Genomic DNA, 27,935 nt, shown 5'->3' with positions numbered 1-27,935 from the left:
GGTATTTTGCCACCCCAAGCACGGCAGGCAGGCTGCCTTCGGCGGCTTGCCTGCGGGAGGTCCGCCAAAGCCGTGGGACCGGCGGACCTCTTGCAGGCAAGCTGCCGAAGGCAACCTGCATGCCGCCCTCGCGGCGACCGGCAGAGCGCCCCCCCGGCTTGCCACCCCAGGCACGCGCTTGGCGTGCTAGTGCCTGGAGCTGCCCCTGAATAGAGGGACATGAGGGGGAGCAGTCACACTTTCACAAGTCTCCTTAAAGTACTAAATCCAACACTGCAAGGCAACTTTCCAATGACATTTAATTTGATGTCTAAAACTCTTAAGTCAATTTGCTATCTGGAAATAAGGTAAATACTGCTAAGAGTACATTATTTACCTCTCCAAGTTCTTCATGAATCTGTTCCATATAGGTAGTTTCCCTGATAAGATCAACAGGTTCTGGATCAATGTAAGAGTCATCCTGTCGTTCTGATGTGTCAGTGTCACTTTCTTCACTTTTCCCCAGGCCATCATTATCAGACTCATCATGATCGTGATCATTTTCCTTATCAGATTTGTCAGAGTACACATCTTGATCTTTAAAGTGATGCCTTTCAATTTCACTATCATTTAATCTACAACAAATACACAAAAAATAAATCTAAAATGTTGTGATTGTCCCTCTCCTTCAAATTGTCCACCACTATGAATAACATCCTCAAACCAACATCCGAAGAAGTGGGCTGTAGCCCACAAGAGCTTATGCTCAAATAAATCTGTTGGTCTCTAAGGTGCCACAAGTACTCCTGTTCTTTTTGAGGATACAGACTAACACAGCTGCTACTCTGAAATCCTCAAACCAGGAACTTATCTAATGCAGGAGTGTCAATACCAATACCTGATAGCCATGTCAAAGTGATAGCACTGCAATAAGAAAGGATCACAAGGAAGAGCCTTCCTTGAAACTTTTATAGCAATCTGTTTGGTTTGCTTTTGTTTTGAACTATGAAGTTCATTACCAACCCTACAACAATTTTGTCCTCATACAGGTTTTATCTTACAACCCTCACTATTTTGTGTATAAACAATATGTATGATTGATTGCCTAACAGTGACCTAGCTACTTTTAGTGGGTTTTAAAAACTGTTTATATTTGTATGATACATACATACATATACAGGTAGATCTATGGTCCAGTTAGCTTAAATAGCTGAGATAACTGTATTTCAAAAGTGTCAAGTGTTGGAGTAGCTACTGCATAACTTTAAAAGAAAGGCCAAGGGAAGACTTTTGCAAAATTCTATGAAATATCATCTCACTAATGTTTCTCTGGGTAATAGCTGGGTGTCCAGCTGGAGGCAGATCATATATATTGGTTGAAAGGAGCCAGTAGAGTGAGGACAGTACTTGTTCCAAGAGTTCTCACAGGCTTATCTGATAATCTCTACACACACACAATGGATTGGGCCATGAACCAAGGATTGATGCAACAGGCCTCCTCCTCCTCCCAGTTTCACCCTAGTCTCAAGGGGTCCCCCCTCAGAGGCAACTGCACTTTATTTCTCCAGATGCAGGTCTTCACCCACTCCCCTGCATATAATGGCATAATGTTCAGCATCCTGCATTGGGGAGACGAGCAACAATACAATCCTCCCACAAAAGGAAGGTAAGGGTGCAGAATTCTCATGCACACATGTCCTGGAGTAGATGGCAGAACTCTAACATCCTGCTCCAGGGTGCACATATGATGGCATTTTTCTCAGGTTAGAGTTCTGATTCATGTGGCAGGAAAGGGAAAATTATGGGTATAAAGATTGATAATGGATGTATTCTTGGTTGTCAATATACGCTTTTTGACCACTTAAGTAGCTCCAATGAAGTTAACACTCAGAAACGAAGATTCCAGAAGTGAGGTGACATTCTGGGCAACAGAAATAAAGTGCAGTCACACTTGAGAGCAAGATTGTTTAAGTATCCTTCTCCAATGTGTGTGTTCTGGGAGTGCCTACTGTATACTCCCAAAACACACATACTAGAGTTCCAGCACTCAGAGTTCTTCCAGTGTTGTATGTGTATTCTCTATCAACCAGATATATGATGAAAAAATCAGAGAAAAAATTAAAAAATAAATTTTACAGTAATGCCAGATTTTTAAAGGTATTTAGGCCTTGCTATGTTCAGCATTGCGATCTCTTAACTGACTTAGGAACCTAAGCTTCATTTTCAAAAGGGATTTAGGTGCTTAGGCGCCTAAATCCACCAATTACCTTTAAAAATCTGTGCCTAAATCCCTTTCAAAAATCAATTAGGTGTTGCAATGTTGAGTGCAACTATGCCTAAATCCCTTTAAAAATCTGGGCCTAAATTCTTTTGAAGCAGACTCTGTCCATGCCCTCCTTTGTGTTCTGTACAAGACTTAAGATTGTCCATGTTCAAAAATAGGAGCCTTGCTGTTTGGAAATACCACTGATCTATTTTGGTTGTTTAAGACTTTATTTCCAACCAGTTTATCATATCATATCTTCCTGGAATCTTTGTCCCAAAGCATCTTCAGCCCTGAACCATGTCTAGAAAGTTATTGTACATTGAGTATTAGAGGCAACATGAGAAATTTTGCCTATTGGTTTTTGGCACACAGCTTTTGTACTCCATCATTCAATTTTGAAAATGAGGGTATATATCAGTCTGGTCACCCAAAAAGTTGAGTGTCGGTCAAAGTGTATCAATGACTTTATAATATTATTGTTCAAATTACCACCCATAGTACAAAAGCCAAAAATCTAGCAATTTATGTCAGATGAATTAAACTTTTGACCTTCAGATGAAGCAACCCAAAGGGTAGTGAGAGTGCTCCAAGAGGAATTAAACTGCAGTACTTTAGCAACTGGAGTCCACATTTACTGCCTATTTTTGAACACAGGACTGTGCGCATTTTGGAGAAAATGAAGTTCTCTAGAAAACAATGGATCAAGAAACTTGATGGAATGGAACGATGGTTCCTTAGGAGTAACAGGGCCTCTTTGGGGATGCACTTGCTTGTTCACACTTGCCTTGTGTGTACCTTTGCAGTAGAACCATGGTACCTTGCAGTAGCTAGAGAGCAGCAGCGCCCAGTCCCCCTGCCCCTCCTCATCAGACTAGGTAGAGACCAGCAGAGAGGACATAGGAGCCACTACCCACCACACCCAGTGCAAAGCCAGAGAGCCAAAAAAAAAAAGTATAAAGAGAGGGGAGGCAGGTGGGAATATAGAATATAACAAAGCCATTCAAAAGAAACCAAAACTCAGAAAAAAAAAGTTTTCTCTTATTCAAATATTTTTTGCATTCCCCATACCTATAGATAGATTTGCTGCTTGTCCAGATTAGTTTCAGAACAGCTGATTAGAGTCCTACTTGAATAGAGACTGAAGCACTGCTTTGCCAAATCCAGAGCACAGTGCTTAGTGACAATCTGCACTGAAGTCCAGGTTGCAGATTTGCAAATTTCATCAACTGGCATCTGCCTAAGATAGGCAAAGGAAGAAGCCACAACTCTGGTGGAATGTGGTCAATCACAATAGGCACTGGAATTTTTACTAGCATGTAGCATTCAGCACTACATTGTGTTCACTGAAATAAAATAGGGGAAGAAATCTCTTACTCTCCATTTTTTTTAAACTTTTAGTCCTGTCCATCCAAAGTATGTAGGACAGAGTCTCTTTTCTTAGAGTGCAGCCTATGGAAAAGAACTGGCAAATTAATGTGGAAAATCAGACACATTAGTTAAGAATCTGAGATCAGGTCTGAGAACTACCTTATCCTTAGGGAAAGAAGTGAAAAGTGGGTCAGATATAAGGGCATTCAGTTCACTCACTGTCTTTGTGATGGCAATAACGAAACCCGTATTGATAGATAAGTAGTAGAAAAAACAGTAAGCCAAGGGTTTGAAAGGTTTCACCAGCATGACCAACACCAAAATGAAGTCCCAAGAAGAGACAGGATCCCCAATGGGGATACACATTTGATAAACCTTTCATAAATCTTTTAATCAAACAATGAACAGTTATCTACCATCAACTAGATTGTGATGCACAGAGATAGCTGCCAAGTCAGCTTTTAACAGTGAGTTAGATAACCCCTGATTCTTTCAGTATTCCAGATCACAAGGCACAGAAGCTGATATGGGGGAGATAGAGATATGCCTGAAATCTGGACTACATTAGACATTAACAGTTTCTGGTGAATTGTTTTCTACAATTAACTAGTATATCCTGAAAATGAAGAATATGGATTGCTCAGGAGCAGAAAGAGTCAAAGTCCGATCGCCCACTCCATCAGGTGAAGAGACTGAGTCCAGATGAAAGCTCCAGCCCTCCGGGTAGGACAGTAAAACTGGAGATCAGGGAAGACACACAAAAACTCTACTACACAGTGGAAGGAGATTGGTAAACATCTGTTGACACGGTCAACCTGGCGCAATTAGTATCATCCTCACTACTGTCTTGATCAATAGAAAAGTGGGAAAAAGTATACATCAAGCCTTTCCCTCCCCAGTGGAAAAGGAAGGCATCCAGCAGGGACTCTCTGTCCTTGCCCACTCTGGAACAAAAGAGGAAACACTTTTTGTTGACTCTTGATGTGAATAGCTCCAGATCTGGTTGACTCCAACTAGAGAATACAGTCCGAACCAACTGAGCCTTCACAGACCATTCATGAATCTGGGAGGTGCCTTTGCTAAGATGATCTGCTGTTCCCCGCTACATGTAGAGAGACAGACTAATGTCACGATGAATACACCAATCCCATAGATTTATTATTGCCTCACACACAGAGGAAAGCTCCTGATGTGATGTATCACTGACATCTACTACTTACCATTACCACCTGTGTAACGGAACAATCTGAGAGCCAGAGGAACAGTTCTTAATTTCAAAATGTAACCGTCAAATGGTTCAGATACACCCTTCCCATATCCCCAGCCCTTGGTTGATGCATCTGAAGTCACTATCCAGATTGGACCCATACACCCCATAGCACATTTGTTCTGACTGATCACCAGTCTAGGGACACTATCATCCTCCAAGGCATGGGTATCAACAACTGAAGACTGTTTCAACTTGGTCTGTAGACCAAGGCATCTACTGCCACATAGATCTCATTCTCCAACAGGCAAACAGTGTCACATAGTAGTGGCTACCATAAGACCCATGAAAAACTTTATTCTCTGGATCTTTAACAAATACTGACTTGTTCTGATAAATCTATACTCTGGCAGAAAAGCTCTCCCCTCTACGGAGTCTAGTATAGTGCCTATAAAAGGGATCCTTTATGAAGGACAGAAGATCTACTTTGGTAAAGAGCCCTAAATCTGAAAAGAGATTGGTCATGAAGACTATTTAACAGATCTTCATTCGCAGAAGCCTTCAGTAGCCAGTCATCTAAACAGGGGTTAACAAAAATACCCTGATTCCTCAGATGAGCCCCCACCACAGAGAGAGACATTTTGTAAAAACTCTGCCAGTCTGCATTCTTCCTCTATCTCCTTCTTGGTAAAAATCTAGATTTGGAATAGAGTGAGCCAGGGACAACAACTGAACTGGCAGAAGATATAAGGAGCCAGCTTTTTGTGGAGATCCTGTAGGGGTCCTAGGAGGAGGGAGTATAAGAGGATCTGTGAAAGGGACCTTGATGCCCTCTAGCCTCCTCTTCCTAACAGGGGAAAAGATGATGATCTTCGAGTTGGGGAAAACATGCCTCCTCTAAGAGCTCTTGCATTTCACTCTTGGATCAGACATGTGCAGCGGCATCAAAAGGTGAACCTAGGCTGCCATAATGATTGAACTCTCTGGAACTGAGGATGTAGATGGAACCAAAATGGGAACCAAACTACAGATTTGAAGATTGAGACGATATCAAATCCAGTGTTACATGCAAGTCCATTTCCCTTGCTACTGACGCAAAAGGCTGAACAAGTCTGCGTTTTGCAGCCGTAGTGCCTTGGTCTGAATCAGATGAATCTGACAGCTCTGATGCCTGTGCCAGGAACCAGAATTGCTCACTGTGGCCACTTTGTCTTTATGCCCCTCTCTGTTCAGTGTCATTACAGTCAGCACCAAAGGCACTACCTACCCTGGTTCTGGCACACCAATGGACTCCATCTTCCTACATCTGTAAGTGGACTTTGAAGCTGATCCTAGTCCTACCACCACATGAGTTCCTTCAGGATTAGAAAGGTGTGAGGCACAAAGTATGGCACCAGTAAGGGTGGATCAACTGTCTCGGCCTCTCTTCCAGAACTGGGCAGTGGTATCCGATCACGTGGCCCTCAGTTTGGTCATGTGTCACCTCAGAATCTTAACTGAGGAAGCCGCAGGGATTGGGTCTGGTCCCAACTCAGGATGCGGCCTCTTGGAACCCTTCAGTCCTTTGTTGTGGGGGAACAACAGAGGCAGAGACTAGCCTTTGCAACCTTGGACTGGAGGATTGCTCAGAACCAGAGGATCTGGCCTTGAAAGCTTCTTTCCATAGTAGGCGCTGCAGGTGAGTCTCCCTGTCCTTGTGGGCTCTGGGAGTAAAGGTCCTACAAATCAAACAATCAAAAGGCAAATGTCTTTCTCCCAAGCACTTGAGGCACTGCACATGGTCGTTGTGTACCGGGAAGACAGTTGGGCAGGAAACGCACCTCTTAAAACCCAGCTTCTTCCCTTTCCCCATATCACAGAACTGAAAAAGAATCACTGACTAAATCAACAGCTAACAGTAACTATCTAAGAAGAAAAAAACCCCAGCTCTGAAGAGACCAGAGAGGTTTACATATGTTTGTGGCATGTTGTTGGAAGGGACTGAGGTGGTGAGGGTGTTCCGCCCTCTATATAGCCTTGCCTTTGGCATGGTGTGACATTGGGGGGGGGGAGGGGGGGGGAGGCACAAGAGTGCCCTAGCTAATACGGCTAGAAGATGGTTCTACCACAAGGCACCATAAGGAAACAGTACCCATAAGTACGAATAAGGAGAGCTACTTGAAGATCATCAAGTAAAGAACCCACATCCGCACAGTTTAAATGTTAAGTTTTAAAAAAATACACAATTACCGATCTTTAAGGGGCATTAGGAGGCAAAACAAATTCCAGTCTTAAGGTTTCCACTTTGATATTACCATTTCAAATTCAAAGATCTGCCTAAATGATTTAAGAGTTTTACACCGGTTTTAGTAAACTTTCTTATAAGAATAAAATTAAGGGCTTGATTACTTACGGAAAGCTTTCTGCACTGTGTAAGTTGTTAGCACGCAATAAGCCATAGAGAGAAACATGTGTGCTCTCTGCTGAAGAGTTCAAGTCATGCTCTTTACCTTCTCTAATCATCGTACGTTTAAGGAGACCAGAACATTTCAAAGCCAGTTCCAAAGCATCCATCCAACACCTGCCTAAAGATAGATGCTTGTTAGTAATGGAATTTGATATTGTTCACTTCACAATGATGAGTTATTTAGGGCACCCCCATACCTTACCTTTGAAAGGCACATACTAGAATAATAAATGCACACTTACTCCACAGATGTTAGGTGACTTGGATTTTAATATCATTCCAGACCTAAAATATAAAAATAACTTACTCCCTGTCTAGATGTGAAAGGGACTCCAGGGTAGGACTGGCAAGGTCATAGACCAGAACGTTATAACTAAGGCTACGATTATGTCACAGAGGTCACGGAATCCATGACTTCCAGAGACCTCTGACATTTTCTGCTTCAGCCCCAGGGCCGGAGCTGTCAGCCAGCGGGGGCCCCAGAGGTCTCAGCTGCCAGCCCCAGAGGTCTGAGCCACGGTGGGGGGCCCCGCAGGTCTGAGCCACTAGCCCCAGAGCTCGAAACCTCTGTGGGGTGGTGGAGATTCTAGAGCTCCCAGCCGCCGCGGGTGACAGCAGCAATGGGTGATGTTGAGATGGTGCCAAATTATTATTGTGAATTACTGTGACTGATATGAATGAATGTGGTGAACATGAGTTTGGTATGGCTTGGTATGTTTGAATTGGCTAGAGGATTCTGGGAGCAGGGCTCTCTTAACATCAGACCGTTTGTATGGAAATTTACTGAGTGTGCTGAAATTGCACTTGAATTGTTAATCAGAGGCTCTATCTGTGTGTGTTTCAGCTTGGAACTCTGGTCATGTCAGCCGATGGCCAGCTCACAAAACTAAAGAAAACACAGAAGACATGCTATCAGTGAGCTTGGTACGGAATGACCAGGGTCAAAATGACCCTTTAGGATGGCACCACACTAAGAGCTCAAGTGAATGACTGATGAGAGGGTAAATGTCAACTGATCTTTGGACTCTGTCTATTTTGCAGTCCCCTTTAAAATATTAATTAGAAAAACCAGTAATGAAACACCCACAGGGCATATTTCTGGGACGTGACTCCTTTGAGAGCGACGGGTATAAATGTTAAGGATACCATACTTGCAGAGTTAATTAGTTAGTTAGCTCTCCAATTAACATCTGAAGAGGTCTGTGACACTGTAAGACAGAAGGTCTTAGGGTAGCCAACACCCTCCTACGAGGGACTTTTGTGGGACTTTTGAACCAGAGGGCCTCGGAGTAACCAAGTACTTGAAAAAAGAAGAGAAGAGAAGTCTCTATCTAGGACTGGTAGCTCTACCTGCTTCGTTTGCCAGTCAGGATACGGTGTAGGGCCAAGATAGTTACTGAGGGTTTATGCTTGGGTAATTGAGGCTTATTAGGAGGACGTATTACATAACCTTTTATTGCTTGTGTGATTCTCTCTCAAATAAGTTGATGTGCATTGAGCAAATTGAACCTGAATTTTCACTGGTATTGGTAACAATCTGCCCAGCCATGGGCCATTAAAGATCCATTTCAACAGGCGATGGACCCCCCCACTCCCCATTTTGTCACAGTTATTTTTAGTAAGAGTCACGGACAGGTCATGGGCTTCCGTGAATTTTTAACAAACAAAAAGTAACCGAGACAAAATCTTAGCCTTAGTTATAACCGAAGAAGCCACAGCAGATATACCTTTTCCCTCATAGAGGCAGACTGCCACCTCTCTTCTTCGCCTGCCAATGGATGCAGACACTCACGCTTCATCTCCAACCTTCCACCTCATTCAGAAGGACAATATCCTCCTGCTCCCCTGACCTAATATGCACTTTAAGCAGTTAGAAAATGTTACTATATTGAAAGCATTTATTTTGCTCTCTAGTATTTCTCTGTTCTATCAAACCACAATACACTCAACTTTCAAGCATGGAGTGTCAATTGTACTGAATTCTCCTTCCCTGTTTGCAATATTTTTGTTCCTTACTGTGAATATGTAAAACTTCAGTACTTTCTTAAAGGCATCTTCTTACAAAAACACATCTGCAAATGTCCAATTCAGACATTCCATTCTTTATACATACTTACGTTTTAACTTTACAATTATACCGAGGAAACATTTTCACCAAGTGGTCCACAATAACACCAACCTTTTCCCCCTGACTAATTAATTCAGACCCCAGCTAATGTTTGATTAATTCAAATTATTCCTGCCAATGTACCATTTCTCCATTCACAACAGTGACCTTTACCTGCTATTGTGCTTTGTCACCTAACTATTAGATTTCTCCGCTGTTCCCTACAACCTTCTCTAGTTTTGGCTAACATAAATAATTCTGTCATATGCAAAATTTGCCCTTCAATTTAGTAATACTCTGAAAAGGGGATCAACCACCAACCAGTCCTAGAACAGAACCTTGGGGCGCCCAGCCATTAACTTTTTGCCATCTTGAAAACTGACCATTTATTCCTCCTCTGTTTTCTGTCCCTGTTTTGTTGATACACTCAAAGAACTCTAATAGACTAGACCAAAGACTATAGTTGAAAGATCACAGAAAAAACTCTGTTTTTTTCACTGTAATACTTTATGTATAGCCACCTTTACTATTTCCCATGTTTGGTCAATTTTCTGGGATCTTTCAACAGCAAAAAAGGAGCAAAAAGCATTTTGAAAAATAAGAAATTGATTATAAAACCAAATAAATTGAAAGTAAACTTAGGACAACTAGGTCATGAAATTACCTTTCATTCATTTCTTGAAATTTACTAGATTTTAAGTTGGCCATAACCCTTTCAACAATAAGACCTGTATAAAATGTATATTGCAGTGCTAAGTTAATTAACTAGTGCAGTTGAATAGCAGCTGCTCACCAAAGTTACACAATAGTCTTTTGAAATTCTTTCTAATTTAGAATCTTCCAAGATATTTGGCATTTAATGTGGACTAACACCTCTTTCTACAAGGCAGTGTTTGTTAGTCTCTTAAGTAGGCTCAAATGTTTAGTTCGAAGGAGTCAACATTTATAACTACTAAAACTTTGCAAAGTTACTTCATGATATGAAATAAAAATGCTTGCATTATAGCTATCTAATATATTGGGTTAATAAAAAGAGCACGTTCAATTGAACTACGGATCTGCAAATATGATGCTGTTACACACTGTACAAGAGAAATGGAATAATTTGAATCTCTAATAAGCATGCACTTTAAAAATGAAAAATAAAAACTAAACAAGAAATTTACTTACCATCTGATTCTGAAGCTGCTCGGATGATCAAATAACTGCCGGGTAATGGCTGAGTTATAGAACCAACAGCTTCACCTTTAGGACCCTAGAAATATATGAATACAACACCGTTAGACATTATTTTGAATCAGCTGTTTCATGGCTTGTTTGCTGTAATAACAAGCTGATTACAATGCAGGAAGCTCTACTGTCACTCACAGCAACAACTAATGAAGATATGGTTCTGTAGATGAGTTGCCTCCTTTCATTGGATTTTCCTCTTCAGACTCTTATTTTAAAGTGGGGTTGAGTTGAGAACCATACTTTAAAGAGAAAAGTCTTTAGTTTATTCCAATTTATTTTTTAAAATTAATCTGGAGGCTTTAGTTGGCTGTGGCAAATAACTTCTATGACCTGGCCTGTCAGCAGTACCCCGTGCGCTTTTACCTTGTTTCCTCGCCTCCTCTCTGAAGTCAGGTTACGGTGGAGGTACCTTCCTCCCCTTACAGAAACAGACTTATGAGTAGGTGGCAAGGTTACTAACTGTCCTAGGTACTTCTATGACCCCCCTCACTGTAGATTCCAAGTGCCTTCTGCAAGAGGAATCAGTAGGAGTGTGCGCCACTCTGTCTCCAAACAGGAAGCGATGCAAAGGATGCAAAGCTCCAGATACAAATCTCAAATTAAATTTAGGGCTGTTGATTAATTGCAGTTAACTCATGCGATTAACTCAAAAAAACCAATCGTGATTACAAAAATTAATCGTGATTAATCGCAGTTTTAATTGCGCTGTTAATAGAATACCAATTGAAATTTATTAAATATTTTTGGATGTTTTTCTACATTTTAAAATATATTGATTTCAATTACAACACAGTATACAAAGTTGACGTGCTCACTTTGTATTCTTTTTTATTGCAAATATTTGCGCTGCAAAAATGGTAAACAAAGTATTTTTCAATTCACCTCATACAAGTACTTTATCGTGTAAGTGCAACTTACAAATGTAGATTTTTTTTGTTACATAACTACACTCAAAAACAAAACAATGTAAAACTTTAGAGCCTACAAGTCCACTCAGTCCTACTTCTTGTCCAGCCAATTGCTAAGACAAACAAGTTTGTTTACACTTATGGGAGATAATGCTGCCTGCTTCTTATTTACGTCACCTGAAAGTGAGAACAGGTGTTTGCACGGCACTTTTGTAGCCGGCAGTGCAAGGTATTTACATGCCAGTTATGCTAAACATTTGTATGCCCCTTCATGCTTTGCCCACCATTCCAGAGGACATGCTTCCATGCTGATGATGCTCGTTAAAAAAAATGCATTAATTAAATTTATGACTGAACTCTTTGGGGGAGAATTGTATGTTCTCCTACTCTGTTTTACCTGCATTCTGCCATATATTTCATGTTATAGCAGCTTCAGATAATGACCCAGCACATGCTGTTTGTTTTAAGAACACTTTCATTACAGATCTGACAAAACAAAGGAGGTCCCAATGTGAGATTTCTAAAGATACCTACGTCACTCGACCCAAGGTTTAAGAATCTGAAGTGCCTTCCAAAATCTGAAAGGGATGAGGTGTAGAGCATGGTTTCAGAAGTCTCAGATGTGGAAACGACAGAACCTGAACCACCAAAAGAGAAAATCAACCTTTCTTCTGGTGGCATCTGATTCAGATGATGAAAATTAACACGCGTCGGTCCACACTGCTTTGGATGGTTATCAAGCAGAACCCCTTATCAGCATGGATGCATGGTTGAAGCATGGAGGAACATATGAATATTTAGTGCATATAGCACATAAATATCTTGCAACGCTGGCTACAACAATGCCATGCGAATGCCTGTTCTCACTTTCAGGTGACATTGTAAACAAGAAGCAGGCAGCATTATTGCTTGCAAATGTGAACAAACTTGTTTGCCTGAGCGATTGGCCGAATAAGAAGTAGGACTGAGTGGACTTGTAGGCTCTAAAGTTTTACATTGTTTTATTTTTGAAGGCAGTTTTTTTTTTATACATAATTCTATATTTATAAGTTCAACATCCAGGATAAAGAGATTGCACTACAATACTTGTATAAGGTGAATTGAAAAATATTTGTTTTTTTACAGTGCAAATATTTGTAATAAAAAATATAAAATGAGCACTGTACACTTTGAATTCAATATACTGAAAATGTAGAAAATATCCAAAACTATTTAAATAAATGGTATTGTATTATTAACAGTGCGATTAATCACGATTAATTTTTTTAATCGCTTGACAAACCTAAATAAACTCTAAAGAAATGTTTTAAACATCTGGAATTTTTAAACAGTGTTATTCCTACAGATATTTCTATTTCTGTCGAGTGTGCTTCGAGGATAAAAGATTCAAAACACCACTCAAGCGCACATTCTAAAAACAGTTAAGTTAGAGGAATTTTAAGATAACTGATAGGTAAATGGGTTTGCATTAGGTTTCTAGTCATGGTTGGAGGCTACATTAAATCTACTGTCAATCAGCCTAATTGATAAGAAAACCTGTTTGGGTGTTGGGGGGTGGGCTTCGCCCAATGAATCTAATGGGAAACTGGTAAGTTAGAAGAGAGAATGTAAAAGCAAGAAGTTTTGAACAAAAGCAAGTAAAGAGGAAGTTAGTGTCCTGTAACGGAGGTTTTTAGAGATGTACAGTCCCTATCTGTATTCCACTGTGGGTTATGCATGTGCACTATGCGCCCAGAGCTGGAGAATCTGGTCAGTTGGTCCGTGCATGTGTCCTGGCTCACTTCGAGCCTCCATCTGAGGGCATAAAAGGTGGGGCAGACCAACCATCTCTCGAGTTCTTTCTCTCCTGCAAATCAGAGAAGATTCAAAACAGAGAGGAAAGAGGGAGGGTAATGAAATACAGCGGGGGCCACACATCTCGAAGAACCTCCATTACAGGTCAGTAACTTCCTCCTCTTCTTCGAGTGATGGTTCCTATTGTATTCCACCGTGGGTGACTGACAAGCACTACTGAAGTAGGAGGAAGGTGTGAGGATGTAGACCAGGGGTCTCAAACTCAAATGACCATGAGGGCCACATGAGGGCTAGTTCATTGGCCCAAGGGCCGCATCACTGACACCCCCACCCCTCGCTGCCCCTGGCCCTGCCCCCACTCCACCCCTTCCATGAGGCCCTGCCTCTTCCCACCCCTTCCCTGCCCCCATTCCAACCCCTTTCCTATTACAGAGATTAAATACAAGAACTGTCCTCCAAGGGAAAGTGCTCAGAATTGAGACAAAAGGTATTGGTGGGTCTATGAAGATTATTTTTGGAAAGAAGGACATTTTAAGAGAGAGAGTTAACAGACTGTGAAAGAAACCACACAGTTTTTTATGCAGGAAGAACTGTCAATCCTCCAAGTATAGATCACCACAGATCCAAGATGTTATGAGCAATATGGGTGATCTAGAAAGTGCCTTAACTAAGGGGAAGGATATTGTGGTAATGGGTAAAATCTTAAGGTGGCGAGACTACAGTCTGAGGCCAGAAGTCTGTCAGTGAGACAAGTTACCTGGACTATAATTTGGGTTATACTAGATACATTAATTACTCTGTACCAGACTACTATCATTCAGGTATAAAGACCGACTGCTGGTATGAAAAAGGTGGTGATATGCTTAGATGCTCAGGCAAAGTACAATGAGTAATTTGCAGTTAATAACTGAACAAATGAACTTTTTTGATAATGGAATAATTGCTTGTAAATTATGATTTTCTATAATGTATCAGTTTTCTGAAAACATTAGATACTTTTAAAAAACGCACAAACTGATTGCAAATAGTTTTGAGAGGCTTTGATATTCACTATTGTAGATGTGTTGGTTAGTTGCGATCGGTGAGAAGTTACACTGTATTGTTTGTGTTCTCTAACCGGATCATAGAATGTTGGGAATCATTCAGAAAGGGATAGATAAGACAGAAAATATTATATTGCCTCTATATAAATCACAGTACGCCCACATGTTGAATACTGCATGCAGATATGGTCATCTCATCTCAAAAAAAAAAGATATATTGGAACTGGAAAAGGTTCAGAAAAGGGCAACAAATGATTAGGGGTATGGAATGGCTGCCAAATAAGGAGAGATTAATAAGACTGGGATTTTTCAGCTTGGAAAAAAGATGACTAAGATAGAGGTCTATAAAATCATGACTGGTGTGGAGAAAGTAAATAAAGAAGTGTTATTTACTCCTCATAACACAAGAACTAGGGGTCACCAAATGAAATTAATAGGCAGCAGGTTTAAAAACAAACAAAAGGAAGGAGTTCTTCACACAACACACAGTCAACCTGTGGAACTCTTTGCCAGAGGATGTTGTGAAGGCCAAGACTATAGCAGGTTTCCAAAAGCCCTAGATAAATTCATAGAGGATACGTCCATGAATAGCTATTAGCCAGGATTGGCAGAGATGGTGTCCCTAGCCTCTGTTTGCCAGAAGTTGGCAATGGGCAACAGGAGATGGATCACTTGATGATTTCCTGTTCTGTTCATTCCCTCTGAGGCACTTAGCACTGGCCACTGTCGGAAGACAGGATACTGGACTAGATAGACCTTTGGTCTGACCCAGTGTAGTCATTCTTATGTTCTTGTTCTCTGTTGAAAAACAAGCTTTTTCTCTTGTGAGCCTAATGGTGAAAGCTTATTGGAGAGTAAAGTTACCGGCTGCTATCCTTATGAAAGTTTGCCTCCCACAGGATGTAGAGTTTCACTAGCGGACTGATGTTACTGACGGGGGGATAGGACAGGAAAGAATTCATTTTAACAAGGACTTCTAACTAAAACTAATAATTCTCTACTGTACATAGCTATACCAGAATGAACAAATGCCACAATAGCCCTCAGCACATTTAAAATGGACAATATTGACTTATTCAGGTTTAAAATTTGATCTACTTTTAATAACATTCAAGCAATTACGAAATATAGGCTTGATTTATGCAATCTCAGCCAAAGACTTGTATGTCATCTTCTGCAGAGCTAGGTTACCCTAGTCAAACAGCTGTTAACAACTTTCGTGATGTAGATGCATATAAAGTATTGAACTTTTAAGTCACATTAACCACAAAATACATATAGCTAGGAAAGGAATGGGGGAAATCAGTGTGCAGCAAACAAACAATGAGAAATCGGTAGGGTAAATGGTTTTAGACTATAGTAAATCTACAACCAATTTAAAAAAATCCTAATATTTTGAGTATTTCATACTAAGAAGAGATAAGATTCCAAACAGACAACAGTTCCTCAGAATAGATGTTACTTTAACTGCCTGAACTTAATGAAGAAGAAAGTTACTATTCTCCATCACCAATGAGACATGACATGTAACAGCTGCACAGGTACTTTGCATCTGTGTGTCAGATGCAGAATACAGAGAGTATAATAAATTCCTCATCCATTATTAGGGCTGTTAGGAGGAAAGGTAATACAGTAGAACCCTGTTTATTCAGTCTAATCGGGACTAGGGCCAGATCAGATCATCAAAAAATGCTGGATAAACCAGAGAATTGGAAAAATGTGATGATGCACTGCCATCTAGTGTCCACAGGAGAGATTGCCCGCTTCTGGCCCTAGAGTCCAAGTTGGTAATTTGGTAAATGTGGAGAGCTTGTTAAGGGAGGGTTGGATAAATGGGTTTCTACTGTTCAAATAATCACCACCACTATGTTTTAAGATACAGAATCATATATAAGCTTCAAATGTCTACAGGGTTGCAATCATTATTGCTGTGCACAAAAGTAATTAAAACAAGTGCTTTTGTATGAAGTTATTAATTTACTCAAGTATCAAATCTAAAGAAATGAAATAGCTATTTATAAATATTGAAAGAACGACTTTTCAGCAAGACACATTGCATGAAACACACTGTATGCTCTTCAGCAAAGATTATAGCATCCTATTTATTTCTAAGGGCTCCCCAAAAGATTAATCTATTCATGTAACCAGCATGTGATCTACCCAGTATAAATCACAGAGGTCACAGTTACTTTTTTGGATGAAAAGAACAGCAGTAGACACTGTATTAACACAGAATTAAATTAATAGCAGCTAGAAGACATAACACTGATGACTATATAGAAAAGCGTACTGCCTCTTATGTGTAAGGCTGCTTCTACTCAGTGCTGGGAACACAGACACATTCTGCAATGTCTTTAAAGAATGGATATTCACTAACCTTAACAGCCCAGATGGACTGCTCCAAGGGATGGAAAAGTTTGAAACAAAAGCCATCTTTTTTGGAAGGCCGCTCAATGAGTTCACAAGCATTCAGGAGCACTGTTCCCACCCACTGGCCATTTTTGGGGGTTTTGTAAATGAGCAATACTCCTGGTTTCAGCACACACCACAGTTTGGTCCAGCTTTTCAATGTACCACGAATCTACAAAATATTAACAATTGGGTTTAGTTCATGACAATTAAAAAATAAATATCATAAAGTCAAATATAAATATCAAAGTCATCCCCCTCCTGCTGAAAGGAAAATTGAATCCAAGTCAATAGATAGTTTTACTCAAAATAAAGTAAGGCTGTTGATTCTACAACAGTGTTCTTTCCTTCCTTGTGGCAGAAACATGTTTAGATGCAGATTCCTCCTTCCAGGGCTGGTGAGTATTACCCTTGTTATGCAAGTGATGTACACATTGGTTCAAAATCTGGAAGTACTTCTGGATACCTGATTCCTTCTGGATTCCCCAGGAGTGTCCACGGCCAGAGCGTATTTTACCATTAGCAATATTATTCATGACATATGGGTTTACTATAATAGACTTTGAATGGAATTGCTATGAATGCAACTCAGAAGATACAGTTGGTGCAGAATGCAACTGCCTTCTTAAGGTGTATCTACCCAGCAAAGAAAACCCCACGGCTGGCCCATGCCAGCCAGCTCGGGCTCACGGGGCTCGGGCTGCAGGGCTGTTTTGTTGCTGTGTAGACTTCTGGGCTCAGGATGGAGCCCAAGCTCTGGGATTCTTCCACCTCAGAGGGTCCTAGAGCCTGGGCTCCAGCCTGAACCCAGAAGTCTACACAGCAACGAAATATCCCTGCAGCCCCTGCCCAAGTCAGCTGGCACTGGCCAGCAATAGGTTTTTCTTTGTTGTGTAGACATACTGTTAGTGAGGGTAGGTCATAACAGGCCTCGGAGTTCTTAATACTTGATTCTGAATAGAAATGAAGGTGTTAACAACCAATCTATAGATATATAAAAATTCCAGATCTGGCTTGGGTCACTGGCTATCTGAGAGAGCACCTCCTCTTGTGCACCACCAAGAGTTCTTAGGTTCCTTGGATTTGAATGTTTGGGGTCTGGATGTTTGTGATTAAGTTCTGGTCACTCTAGAACTTATACCTCCCTATCAGGCTGACCAAACATCAATTTGTTGACCTCTGTAGTATTGATTTAATCCTTCTATTTAGTAAGGCTTTTCCATGAGCAGGGTAAATATTACCTCTTATGGATAAGCCATTTAGTTTAATCTCTGTGAAAGTACCCACACTGCTTTTGCAATGCCCTGTCATTGGTGGTACTGCCCATTGTTTGGGACAGATGAACTTCTCATCCCTTCTATGGCAATAAGCTTAGAGGATTATAGCTATTTCATATGGGAGGAAAGAGAAAAAAGAGGAAGAGATGTGCAAGAAGGAACCTGTGCTAAAATACCTAAGAAGATTACTGACCTTTCTTTTGTGACTTCTAACAGAAATTAAGGAATTCTCCATGATCAAGTATAAAATCAACAAGTACAAAACCCCCCCATAACCCCAACTAGTTTTTAAAATTAGTTGCTGTACATATTAGATCAATGTCACTATGGCGACTGCAGTAAGTAACAGCCAGGTTCCTCAGTTATCCCCCAGGATTCAAGCATGGAGCCTCTGGGTTGCAATTAATAGATGCTCTGCTAGTTGAAAAACATTAATCAGCAATCCACTAGGATTCTGAGCCTTTTCTATTTTGGTAGGTAAACACCAGGCAGCTGCTACTACTTCAACTCAGGTTTCACACTCAAGCTCTGACCTTCAGCCAGTCAGCCATAACAATAACTGATGGGTCTGTGATTGTGCTAAGCAATTCTTTTGTCGCTCTCTTCTTCTCTTCTCTGTAATTTTTCTTTTGAACCTGTAATTAACAAATATAGAAGATGGTAAAACTATTTTAAATCACAGGGAAAAAGCAAGTCAGAGCAATAAAAAACGATTGCAACTAACAAAAACTCAGGAAAATTGTAAGGTGCAAAGCTCAACCTGTAACAATATAGACAAAGAAGCAGCTTTAAAATGTGGAGGAATGTTTGTCTTGAACAAACAAGACTTTTCCCTGCTCAGTTTCAAGACAAGTCACTTCTAATGTCAAATTAAAAAATGTTACAAACATCACCTTAAATGTTTTTTTAAATAACTGAAGTCACTTATTTTTAACTATTTTATTGTTTATTTCATTGCTCCTTATCAGAAAGGCAAGTAGACCAGTCAGTTTCACTTTTATTTATAATCAATTAGTAGTCAATTTCAAGTTCTCATACATTGGCATGATTGTGCAGATTTTGGGTTTAGGAGAGGTATGCATGTTTAAATGTCCATTACTTTGAAAAATAATGAAAGAGGGACATGAAAGTATTTACTTTTTATTTATTTTCTTTTGCAGTAGAAATTCAGTGATGCCATTTTCCTCTCACGGTGGCCGACCACTTTAAGGTCTGTGGCTATAACACCTCAAGAGTTGGGTAAAGTTTCTTCAATGAATTGCTTTTTCCATCATTGCATTTTTCAGGACCCAAAACTATTTGAAATTTGGCAAATAGTTTCAGTGGAAAAAAAAATGTTCAAGAGTTGAAATGTTTCTTTTTGACCATTTTGAAATGTTTTATCTTGGACTACTTTGTTTTGACTTTTCATTTCAAAATCTGGCCAATTTATATTAAAAAAGGGTGAAATACCCACACAACCAAATTGAAACAAAAACTGAAAACAAATAAAAAAAATTTAATAATTATTTTCAAGTTCACAATGTTTGGGTTGAATCAAAACAAATCTGTTGAAAAGTTAGGGAAAAAACTTGTTCTGGGTTCAAATCAAACTTTTTTTTTTGTTTTTTGAAAGATTTTTTGGTTTCATCTCCAAGCTGAAAAATTCTGTGCTAAACACCTTTGGCAGTGATTTTAAACTTTGTAGGGTCTGATCTTGTCAGTATATGGAGGAAACACCAACAAGGAAAACATAGGTACCACAAGACAGTGTTGGTGATTCAACAAGTGGCACTCTTCCCATTTCACATGTGATCCTAAAGACTGCACCAGAGAAACACAAAAAGTCACCTTAGCATCATTATAAGGCAATGGTCTTAGATATTCCTTAGAGTGGAGCACAGCAGTAGGACTGGGAACCCACGGGTCCCAAAGGACCCGCTGCCATAATAGTGGGAGCAGGTAAACTGTACTTTGTTGCGGGCAGGATTGGATTGACAAACAAAACCAGACTGCAGTAATTTGCAGGAAAACACTAAATCTCTCATTAGTTTGTGAAATAGAAATTCAGCAACGTAGAGCATATTTTTCTTTTTTTTTAAATAAAGCTTTTAATACTTAAATTTAAGCAAGGGATAGAAAGAGATTTGATGTCTATTATGACAGGAGTTTAAAGTATTTTTTACAAGGTTTAAGCAATATTTGTTTTATTCTTTTAGTGGTAAAAATTGTGTCTGAATATTGTTTATGTATACACACCTCTACCTCGATATAACGTGACCCGATATAACACAAATTCGGATACAACGCTGTAAAGCAGTGCTCTGGGGGTGGGGGGGGGGCAGGGCTGCACACTCTGGTGGATCAAAGCAAGTTCGATATAATGTGGTTTCACCTATAACGCGGTAAGATTTTTTGGCTCCCGAGGACAGCATTATATTGAGGCAGAGGTGTACAATATATTAATCAAAATTTTGTTTAGTAGCATGGAGGAATTTGTCTCTCTTGTGGGATCCAAGGTTTTTGCAGGTCAGAACAGAATAAAAAAAAGCAAAAAACAACGAGGGAGTGGGTATTGCGGTGCAGGATGGGAGCTGGATTAAAAAAAAATAGTCCCATGCAGGGCTCTACCTGAGAGGTCTTATCCCTATTTAGCTTCTGAGGGCTGACTGGAAGGTCAAATTACAAGCTGTTAAATTATTTTGGAAAGTGACACACCTTAAGAGACTCCTTTTTTGTGAGCTTGCTTGAAGTAGAGGAGATGTCCTTATCAGAGCCATTGTAAAGCTTGGATTCAGACTGAAATTTACAAAATAAAAAAATAAGTAAATATTGCTGATAAATACCTGGACACATTAGGATAATGTTTCACTCAGACAAAAAAAAAAAATCAGTGATGTGCACAGATATTTCTATAGGTCTTCACCATTTCCTTTCATTTCTCACAACCTGGTTCATTCAAAAACTATGTACAGAGTTATAGTTTTGTCTGGGGGTCTCAAAGTCCCGGCCCGCGGGCCATCTGCAGCCCAAGAACCTCCCCACTAAGGCCCGCAGAGGAGAGAGACATGCAGACATGTTGCCAGGAATGTCTGCTGCAGGCAAACCCCCCCCCTCCCCCCCCAGCTCCTGTTGGCTGGGGGAGAGGGACAGAGTAGCATCACTAGTCGCAGCACAGTCAGCCATGTAGGCAGCATCATTAGTTGCCGGGCAGAGTCACCCGTGGAAGCAGCATCATTAGTTGCCGGCAGAGTCACCCATGGAGGCAGCAGCACTTTTTTCCACAATGAATATAAACAAGTCAAAATACCGAACACACCTATCTGATGCACACCTTGCTGCAATCCTGAAAGTGTCAACTGCTCAGTCATTGAGGCCAAACATCAACAAACTGACAGAACTGAAGTGCTGCCAGGTGTCTGGAAAACACTAAAAACTCTCTGGCAGGCAAAGAATTGTATGACGGTTTTATGATTTCTAAGAAATTCGAAATAAAAAATACAATATAAACATTTTCTTTTCTGAATACCATCGTCAGTGACATTATTGGCTCACTGGGAGGATTTGAGGACTGGCACTGGCCTTAAGGTAAATTGAGTTTGAGACCCCTGCTTTTGTCAGTTACTTTAAGGACTGAAAGAGCCTGCAAGTGAATCCTCCAGAAGAAGCTCAACTACATGTAGTAAATTTGTTGCAGGGAACAGCAAGGCACAGGGGAAGAGGGGTCATGTTCTCCCCCCCGCCCATTTTCTATATGGCTTCTACTGGGCATGCTCACACAGACTGAGCATACTCAGTAACACTGTTGAAGCCGGTTGCCCTAAATCTCCTCTCACCCCCTACCCTATTGGCAGACACAAGTTATCTCTGGTGGAATGGTTTTGTTGTTGTTGTTGTTGTTTTTTTAAATGCTCTATTTGGCTGAAAGATGGACCATAGGAATTTAAAACTGGGAGGAGCTCAACTCTTCATGCAACCTCTTCAGACTAGACTAGACTTAAATCTGTTCCATGAGTCAATGGACTATGATTGCTCAAGAAGAGTTCAGTCACTGCTTTCCCCTCTCCTACAAACTCCAGAAGATCAAGATATCTCAGCAGAGCACCCAAGTGCCACCAGACTGGAGAGTGGGACTCAAGGTTGATTATAAAACCTGAGTCCTCATTCATGGTTGGGCAATGTGCTGACTCATCATAACATGATTTTTTTTTTTTGGTCATGTCTTAAAAAGAAACAATCTTTAAATCTTTTATCTGTTGCCCACTAGCTGAAAGGGAACTGGAAGAGGATACTGACTGATCCAGCCAAAGACTGGCAACTAGCCATCTGTAAGGGAAATCTGCTGGGCTGTTGTAACTTATCACTTGTCATTACTATTGCAATACAGTGAATCACCACTGGGAACTGTTCAGTAGTTATCTCCTACCAACCCAAAAAAAAATTTAAAAGAGATCTATTTCTCTATGCACTGAAACAACCCTGATTGACAAGAATTGCTTTGTAGCAAAATGCCCATGTACCAATACAGCCTTCTTGCTGCCAATATGAATTAGAGGACAATTTTCTGAAAGCAACCTCTTACTCTATTTAGCCTTTCAAATACAGCTGTCCATTTTCAAGTCTAAAATTCCGATACAAAGTTTATTCACAAAAAGTTTGTTTCTGAGACACTTAGGAATGACTGAATCTAAAATGTGCAAGTACGGAGATTCCCTACATTTGGAATAACGAGAGGGAAGGGAGCACTGTTCATTTCATATTAGAAGCTTGTTCAGAACAAAATAAAATTTAGATTTAAACTCTAAATACACAACCGGACATGTGAATCCTTGGTCTATTCAGTCATAAGGATTCAAGTACTTTCATTGCATTGGATGAAGGGGAAGAAATAATTACTGTTTCAAGCATTTGAGGAGAGATGAGCCAGGAGAATCCAAAAGGCAAGGCGTAATGGAACACAACCCAAAACAACACTTTGAAGTTTTCAGATTGCCTGTTAAAAGGAATCTAATGCTATCTGAAATGTAAATGTGTGTTTGGGACCCCACACTGGTGCATATTAATCCCAGAACTATGAAAACTTGGTCTCCATGCAAGAGTTGAAGTTGTTTGGAAAACATTGTGATGAAACTGCCTATAGGAAACTTGTTCAGTAGATAAATGGAAGACTTTAAACTCCAGGGATGTCAACCGAGCACCTTTCCCAAGCACTAAATTCACATCTAAAAAATGACTGGAGAAAACATTTTAAACAGGAAACATTGTAAAAGAGCCAACTGCAACTCCTAGTGAGGTACATGCTGTACCTTCCTTGTACTGGGTGGTGAGTAACTTTCATCACTGCTGGTCCAGTCCATGCTTAGACAAAAGGGCTACCACTTAGCCTTTGTAGCTGGAACAGCCAATTGTCTCTCTGAAAGCTTATCCTGAAGTCTAGGGAGCTGTTGATTCCTATCAAAAGTCAGGCAAACAGCTACTGCAAAACCGAAGGTGGAAACAGAGGTGTTAATGGGGGAAAGAAAACATCTTTTGTCTCCTTATTGCAGCTGTACAGAGGTCTAGATAAGACAGTAACTGGAAAAGACAGAAGGACTGAAATTATCGGATGGAAAACAAGAGTAAGAACCTGAAATGGAAAGATGAGAAAATAAATTGGATTAATATTCAAAGATCAGTAATTTAGTTAAATTATAAATTAGAGAATCTCAGTTAAAAAATAATAATCACAGAATAGAAAGAGGGCTCAGAAGCTTCAGGACCAACCAGCTGTTGTGATCATAAAGAAGCTGGATAACGACTAAGTGTATTTTCTCCTTTTCCCTGACCAGTACAAACTGAGTGTGGACTAGAATTGAATGATGTATTGTTTTGCATCTGAAGCAATCCAGAGTCAGAGCTTAAAGACTGAACAAAGGCTGACATGGTCTAGCCTTCTCAACTATGACATCACAGAATTCCAAGTCTTTTTCATCAGCTACAGAACAGTTGGGCTGGGAGACAGGAATTAGTAGCCATAGGATACTACACCACGGCAAAAGCATTTAAAAAAAAATATAATACCTGCAAGATGATTATGGAAATTCCATAACAGCTCCATAGTTAAGGGTGCATTGAATTTTTCAATTTAAACAACCTTTTGTTTTTGCATGAAGAATACAGGGTATCCTCCATACAGAGAATAATCTATGAGTAAATACTCAAGTCATATTCTCTCCCACAAATTGCCCTTTTCTTCCAGTGTAAATAGGCTATAAAGCCACTCAATCAGGGTGATGTAGATAATATAGTAGGTAACAGCAGCATGATACTTAGGGCTGTATCACAAATTCTGTTTAAAGGTCAACCTTCCTAAATCCTCTAAAAACTACATGCTCCAATTACTTCAAAGAAATCTAAGATTTCTGTGCACCTGGGGGGGGGGGAGGAGTCATTTGAGACAGGGGTTCCAGAGATCAGCCCTGAAAAAACAGCCATTTTTCAAAAAGTTTCTCCCTCCCCCCCCACCAGAGCTAGGGATCAAACTATGACTATGATGCAAGTCAAAACAGTGGCACAATCTGTCAGGTGCTACCCCAGGTTCATGGAACCCCACTAAATAGTGGATGACCCAAACTGAGAACAGTATTTAAGAAAATGTGTGGTTTTTGCAGTATGCATGTACCAGTACAAAAAAAACAGCTATGCAGCAATTCTCAAACTTCATTGTACCACAACCCCCTTTGAAAACAAAAGAGGGGGGACTGAAGCCTGAGCCCAAGCCCCGTCTTCAGTCCCAGGTAGCCCTGGGAAGGGGAGGGGGACCTTAGCTTTGGCTTCAGCCCCAAGGCAAGTCTAACACCAGCCCATTAAAATGGGGTCACAACCCACTTTGGGGTTCTGACCTACAATCTGAGAACCACTGAGGTAAAGGGTTTTCATTCCCACCAGTTTATATGCTTTAAAGCTCAACTCTTGTGAGTGCTCTAAAATCCAAAATGATTATTTTGATTGCTTTTAAATTTGGTCTGCCTCATGAGGAAGTGGGGTAGTGCTAATGACTGAAATATGAGGTAATTCAGCCAAGAGGTTCCCAAGTTACAGATGGCCCGCCAAAAAATCTTGTTTCCTTCTGCTGCCTTGTACTAGTAAACTGAGAGGTACTAATCATTAGATTAATCACAGGCCTCGTTGAGACTGATGACTGTGAACTCACCCTTCAGTTAATATAACTAAGTTAATTTTTATAAGTTAATCAAAAACTCACAGAACAGGGCAATTACCTTGGCAAAACAGCCATTGCTGGACCTATCCTCCATTAACTTATCCAATTATTTTTTGAACCCAGTTAAACTTTTGGCCTTCCAACATCCCCTGGCAACAAATTCCACAAGTGGACTGTATTGTGTGTGAAGAAATACCTCTGTATATTGTTTTTAAACCTGCTGCCTATTAATTTAATTGGGTGAACCCTGGTTCTCATATTATGTGAAGGAGTAAATAACACTTCCTTATTCACTTTCTCCACACTATTCATGATTTTATACACCTCTGTCATATCCCTCCCTTAGTCATCTCTTTTCTAAACTGAACAGTCCCAGTCTTTTTAATCTCTCCTTATGTGGAAGCTGTTCCATACCCCTAATCATTTGTGTTGCCGTTTTCCAGTTCTAATGCATCTCTGAGATGGGGAGAGCAGAACTGCATGGAGTATTCAAGGTGTGGGCATCCTATATAATGGCATTATGATATTTTCTGTCTTCTTCTTCTCTCTCTCTCTCTCTCTCTCTCCTAATGGTTCCTAACACTATCAGCTTTTTTGACTGCTACTGCTACTGCAGTCAAAAGGTTGCGTGGTCGGATGCTGTCCCTTGCAGAATGTTGAGGACAACTCAAACTTTTGAAAAGCAGAAAATGCAGTTAACACACTAACTGCACCTACAGTGTATCCCAATAATTCCCTTGGCTACTGCCAGGTCCAGAGGAAGAGATAGAAGGTAATATGGGCAACCTATTTTCCCTTTAATAATGTTAGATGGAATCCAGTGGGTAAGAGTGAATGGACAGTAAAAAAAGCTGGTGAAGAGCTTCTACATTTCAGCAATTGTGGGGTTGGCAGCATGCATTACCAAAAAAGGGCAGAGTTGAAGTTGCATGGCAATCTTAGCTGTGAATTTCCTTGTTTTCAGAAGTCTGAGTTTTCCTTCAACTCAACATTCTACAGGGGGTTGACATACTACCAAGGTATTTTAACCCGGTGTTAACATGGGGTTTTTTTGCCATTGAGTAGAAACATTCAGTTAAGGTACCTAAACAGCTTTCACTTGGTCCTTGTAGAGATGCCCTGAGAAAAAACTGTCAGAAAAATCTCATCTATAAAAACAAATCATTTCAATTCAGTGACCAAATAGTAGTTCAGTGTTTCTCTAACAGGGGTCACCGCTTGTGTAGGGAAAGCCCCTGGCGGGCCGGGCGGATGTGTTTACCTGCCCCGTCTGCAGGTCTGGCCGATCGCGGCTCCCACTGGCTGAGGATCTCTGCTCCAGGCCAATGGGAGCTGCTGGAAGCAGTGTGGGTTGAGGGACTTACTGGCTGCTGCTACCAGCAGCTCCCATTGGCCTGGAGCAGCGATCCGCAGCCAGTGGGAGCCGCAATTGGCTGGACCTGCAATGGGGCAGGTAAACAAACCGGCCCAGCCTGCCAGGGGCTTTCCCTACACAAGCGGCGATCCCTGTTTGAGAAACCCTGCAGTAGTTCTTTACTCTTATTCATACAGATGTTGTACAAAATCCCTCCCTTTTTTATAAGCACACAGAAAGATATACATTACAGACTGTTGATTAAAAAGATACTGATGGCCATTATTCCACATTAAAACTTCATGTGCTGCCAAATTCACAAGAGTCACCAAAGGCAGACCTACATATTAGACACTTAGGACCTGATCAAGAAGTTGTAGCATGGATGTGAATAGCAAAATTAGGGGGTCACAAAGCATCACAAATAAAAATTACCTCATATTACACCAGTGTCTACAAGTTCAGGTTTTTCAAATATAAGATTTCTGCAGACATAGACTGTAAACTTAAAGTATTTGTGTGGTAATGAAGGGGGGAGGGGTGGCGGGTTGCTCCCTTTGATGGACACGCAGCCAGCCAGTTAGCTGTAAAATCCCTCTTGGTAGCTGTTCTCTACTTGCTTTACCTGTAAAGGGTTAAAAAGTCCCCCAGGTAGAGGGGGGGGGGGAGAAGAAGAGGACACCTGCCCAAAAGAGCCAATGGGAAGGCTAGAACTTTCTAAAACTGGGAAAGAAACTTTCCCTTGGTCTGTTTGCTGGGCTGGAGCGACACGGAGCAGTAATGCTATAAGCAGGAATGCTGTGTAAGGTTTGAACCAGGTATGCAAAAGTATCTTCCATACCTAGAAAAAATAATTTGGATAGGGAATGTCTAAGTTATCAGGTTTATTTCTTATTTTGGCTTGTGGGTCTCCTCTGTGCTAACCTGATGCTTTTGTTTGCTTGTGACCGTTAAGCTGAACCTCCAAGGCGGTTAGTTTGGGTGCTTAATTTTTGGAATTGCTCTTTTAAAAATCTAGCAAAAGCCTAAGTTCCAGATGTATTTTCTTCCTTTCTGTTTTTAATAACATTTACCTTTTTTAAGAACAGGACTGGCTTTTTGGTGTCCTAAGAGGTTTGTGCATATGCTGTTTGATTAGCTGGTGGTTACAGCTAATTTCCTTTGTGGTTTTTTTTCCTCAGCTCTTCCCCGGAGGAGGGGTGAAAGGGCCTTAGGGTACCCCACATGGAGGAATCCCCTTCCTGGGGCCAAGGGTTTTTTTTTATTTTTGTTTTGTTTTTGCACGCTTTTGGGTGGTGGCAGTGTTTATCAAACTAAGGTCAGAAAAAAGCTGTAACCTTGGACGTTTAATACAAGCCTGAAGT

General features: G+C 40.6%; 1 protein-coding gene and 1 long non-coding RNA gene across 8 annotated transcripts in view; one reads left to right on the top strand and one right to left on the bottom strand.

Moving 5' to 3' along the window:
* OSBPL8 (oxysterol binding protein like 8) overlaps window positions 1-27,935 on the bottom strand; it is a 179,235-nt gene that overhangs the window by 24,872 nt on the left and 126,428 nt on the right. For 3 of the 5 annotated variants that reach the window (XM_039498130.1, XM_039498138.1, XM_039498144.1), the window contains 6 exons: window positions 20,735-20,815; window positions 18,571-18,672; window positions 16,729-16,932; window positions 10,544-10,628; window positions 7,213-7,384; window positions 377-614 (listed from right to left, as the gene is read on the bottom strand). In XM_039498130.1, coding sequence (XP_039354064.1) covers window positions 377-614; window positions 7,213-7,384; window positions 10,544-10,628; window positions 16,729-16,932; window positions 18,571-18,672; window positions 20,735-20,815 — 882 coding nt within the window. Of the gene's footprint in view, window positions 1-376; window positions 615-7,212; window positions 7,385-10,543; window positions 10,629-16,728; window positions 16,933-18,570; window positions 18,673-20,734; window positions 20,816-21,335; window positions 21,437-23,322; window positions 23,493-23,779; window positions 23,905-27,935 lie in introns of those variants that run through there. The other 2 variants (XM_039498151.1, XM_039498158.1) reach the window with 2 other exon arrangements.
* The window catches only part of LOC120380415, a 31,846-nt gene continuing 11,588 nt past the window's right edge, over window positions 7,678-27,935 (top strand). Inside the window, exons 1-4 of one of the 3 annotated variants that reach the window (XR_005587765.1) lie at window positions 7,678-7,890; window positions 8,111-8,267; window positions 17,122-17,158; window positions 19,198-19,276. This is a non-coding gene — a long non-coding RNA (uncharacterized LOC120380415). Of the gene's footprint in view, window positions 7,891-8,110; window positions 8,268-17,121; window positions 17,159-19,197; window positions 19,498-27,935 lie in introns of those variants that run through there. The other 2 variants (XR_005587766.1, XR_005587763.1) reach the window with 2 other exon arrangements.

Source organism: Mauremys reevesii, linkage group 1 (assembly GCF_016161935.1).
Source record: "Mauremys reevesii isolate NIE-2019 linkage group 1, ASM1616193v1, whole genome shotgun sequence".
NCBI classification, from domain to species: Eukaryota; Metazoa; Chordata; order Testudines; family Geoemydidae; genus Mauremys; species Mauremys reevesii.
The sequence above is the reverse complement of the archived record's forward strand: the minus strand, read 5'-3'. Positions and strand labels throughout refer to the sequence as shown.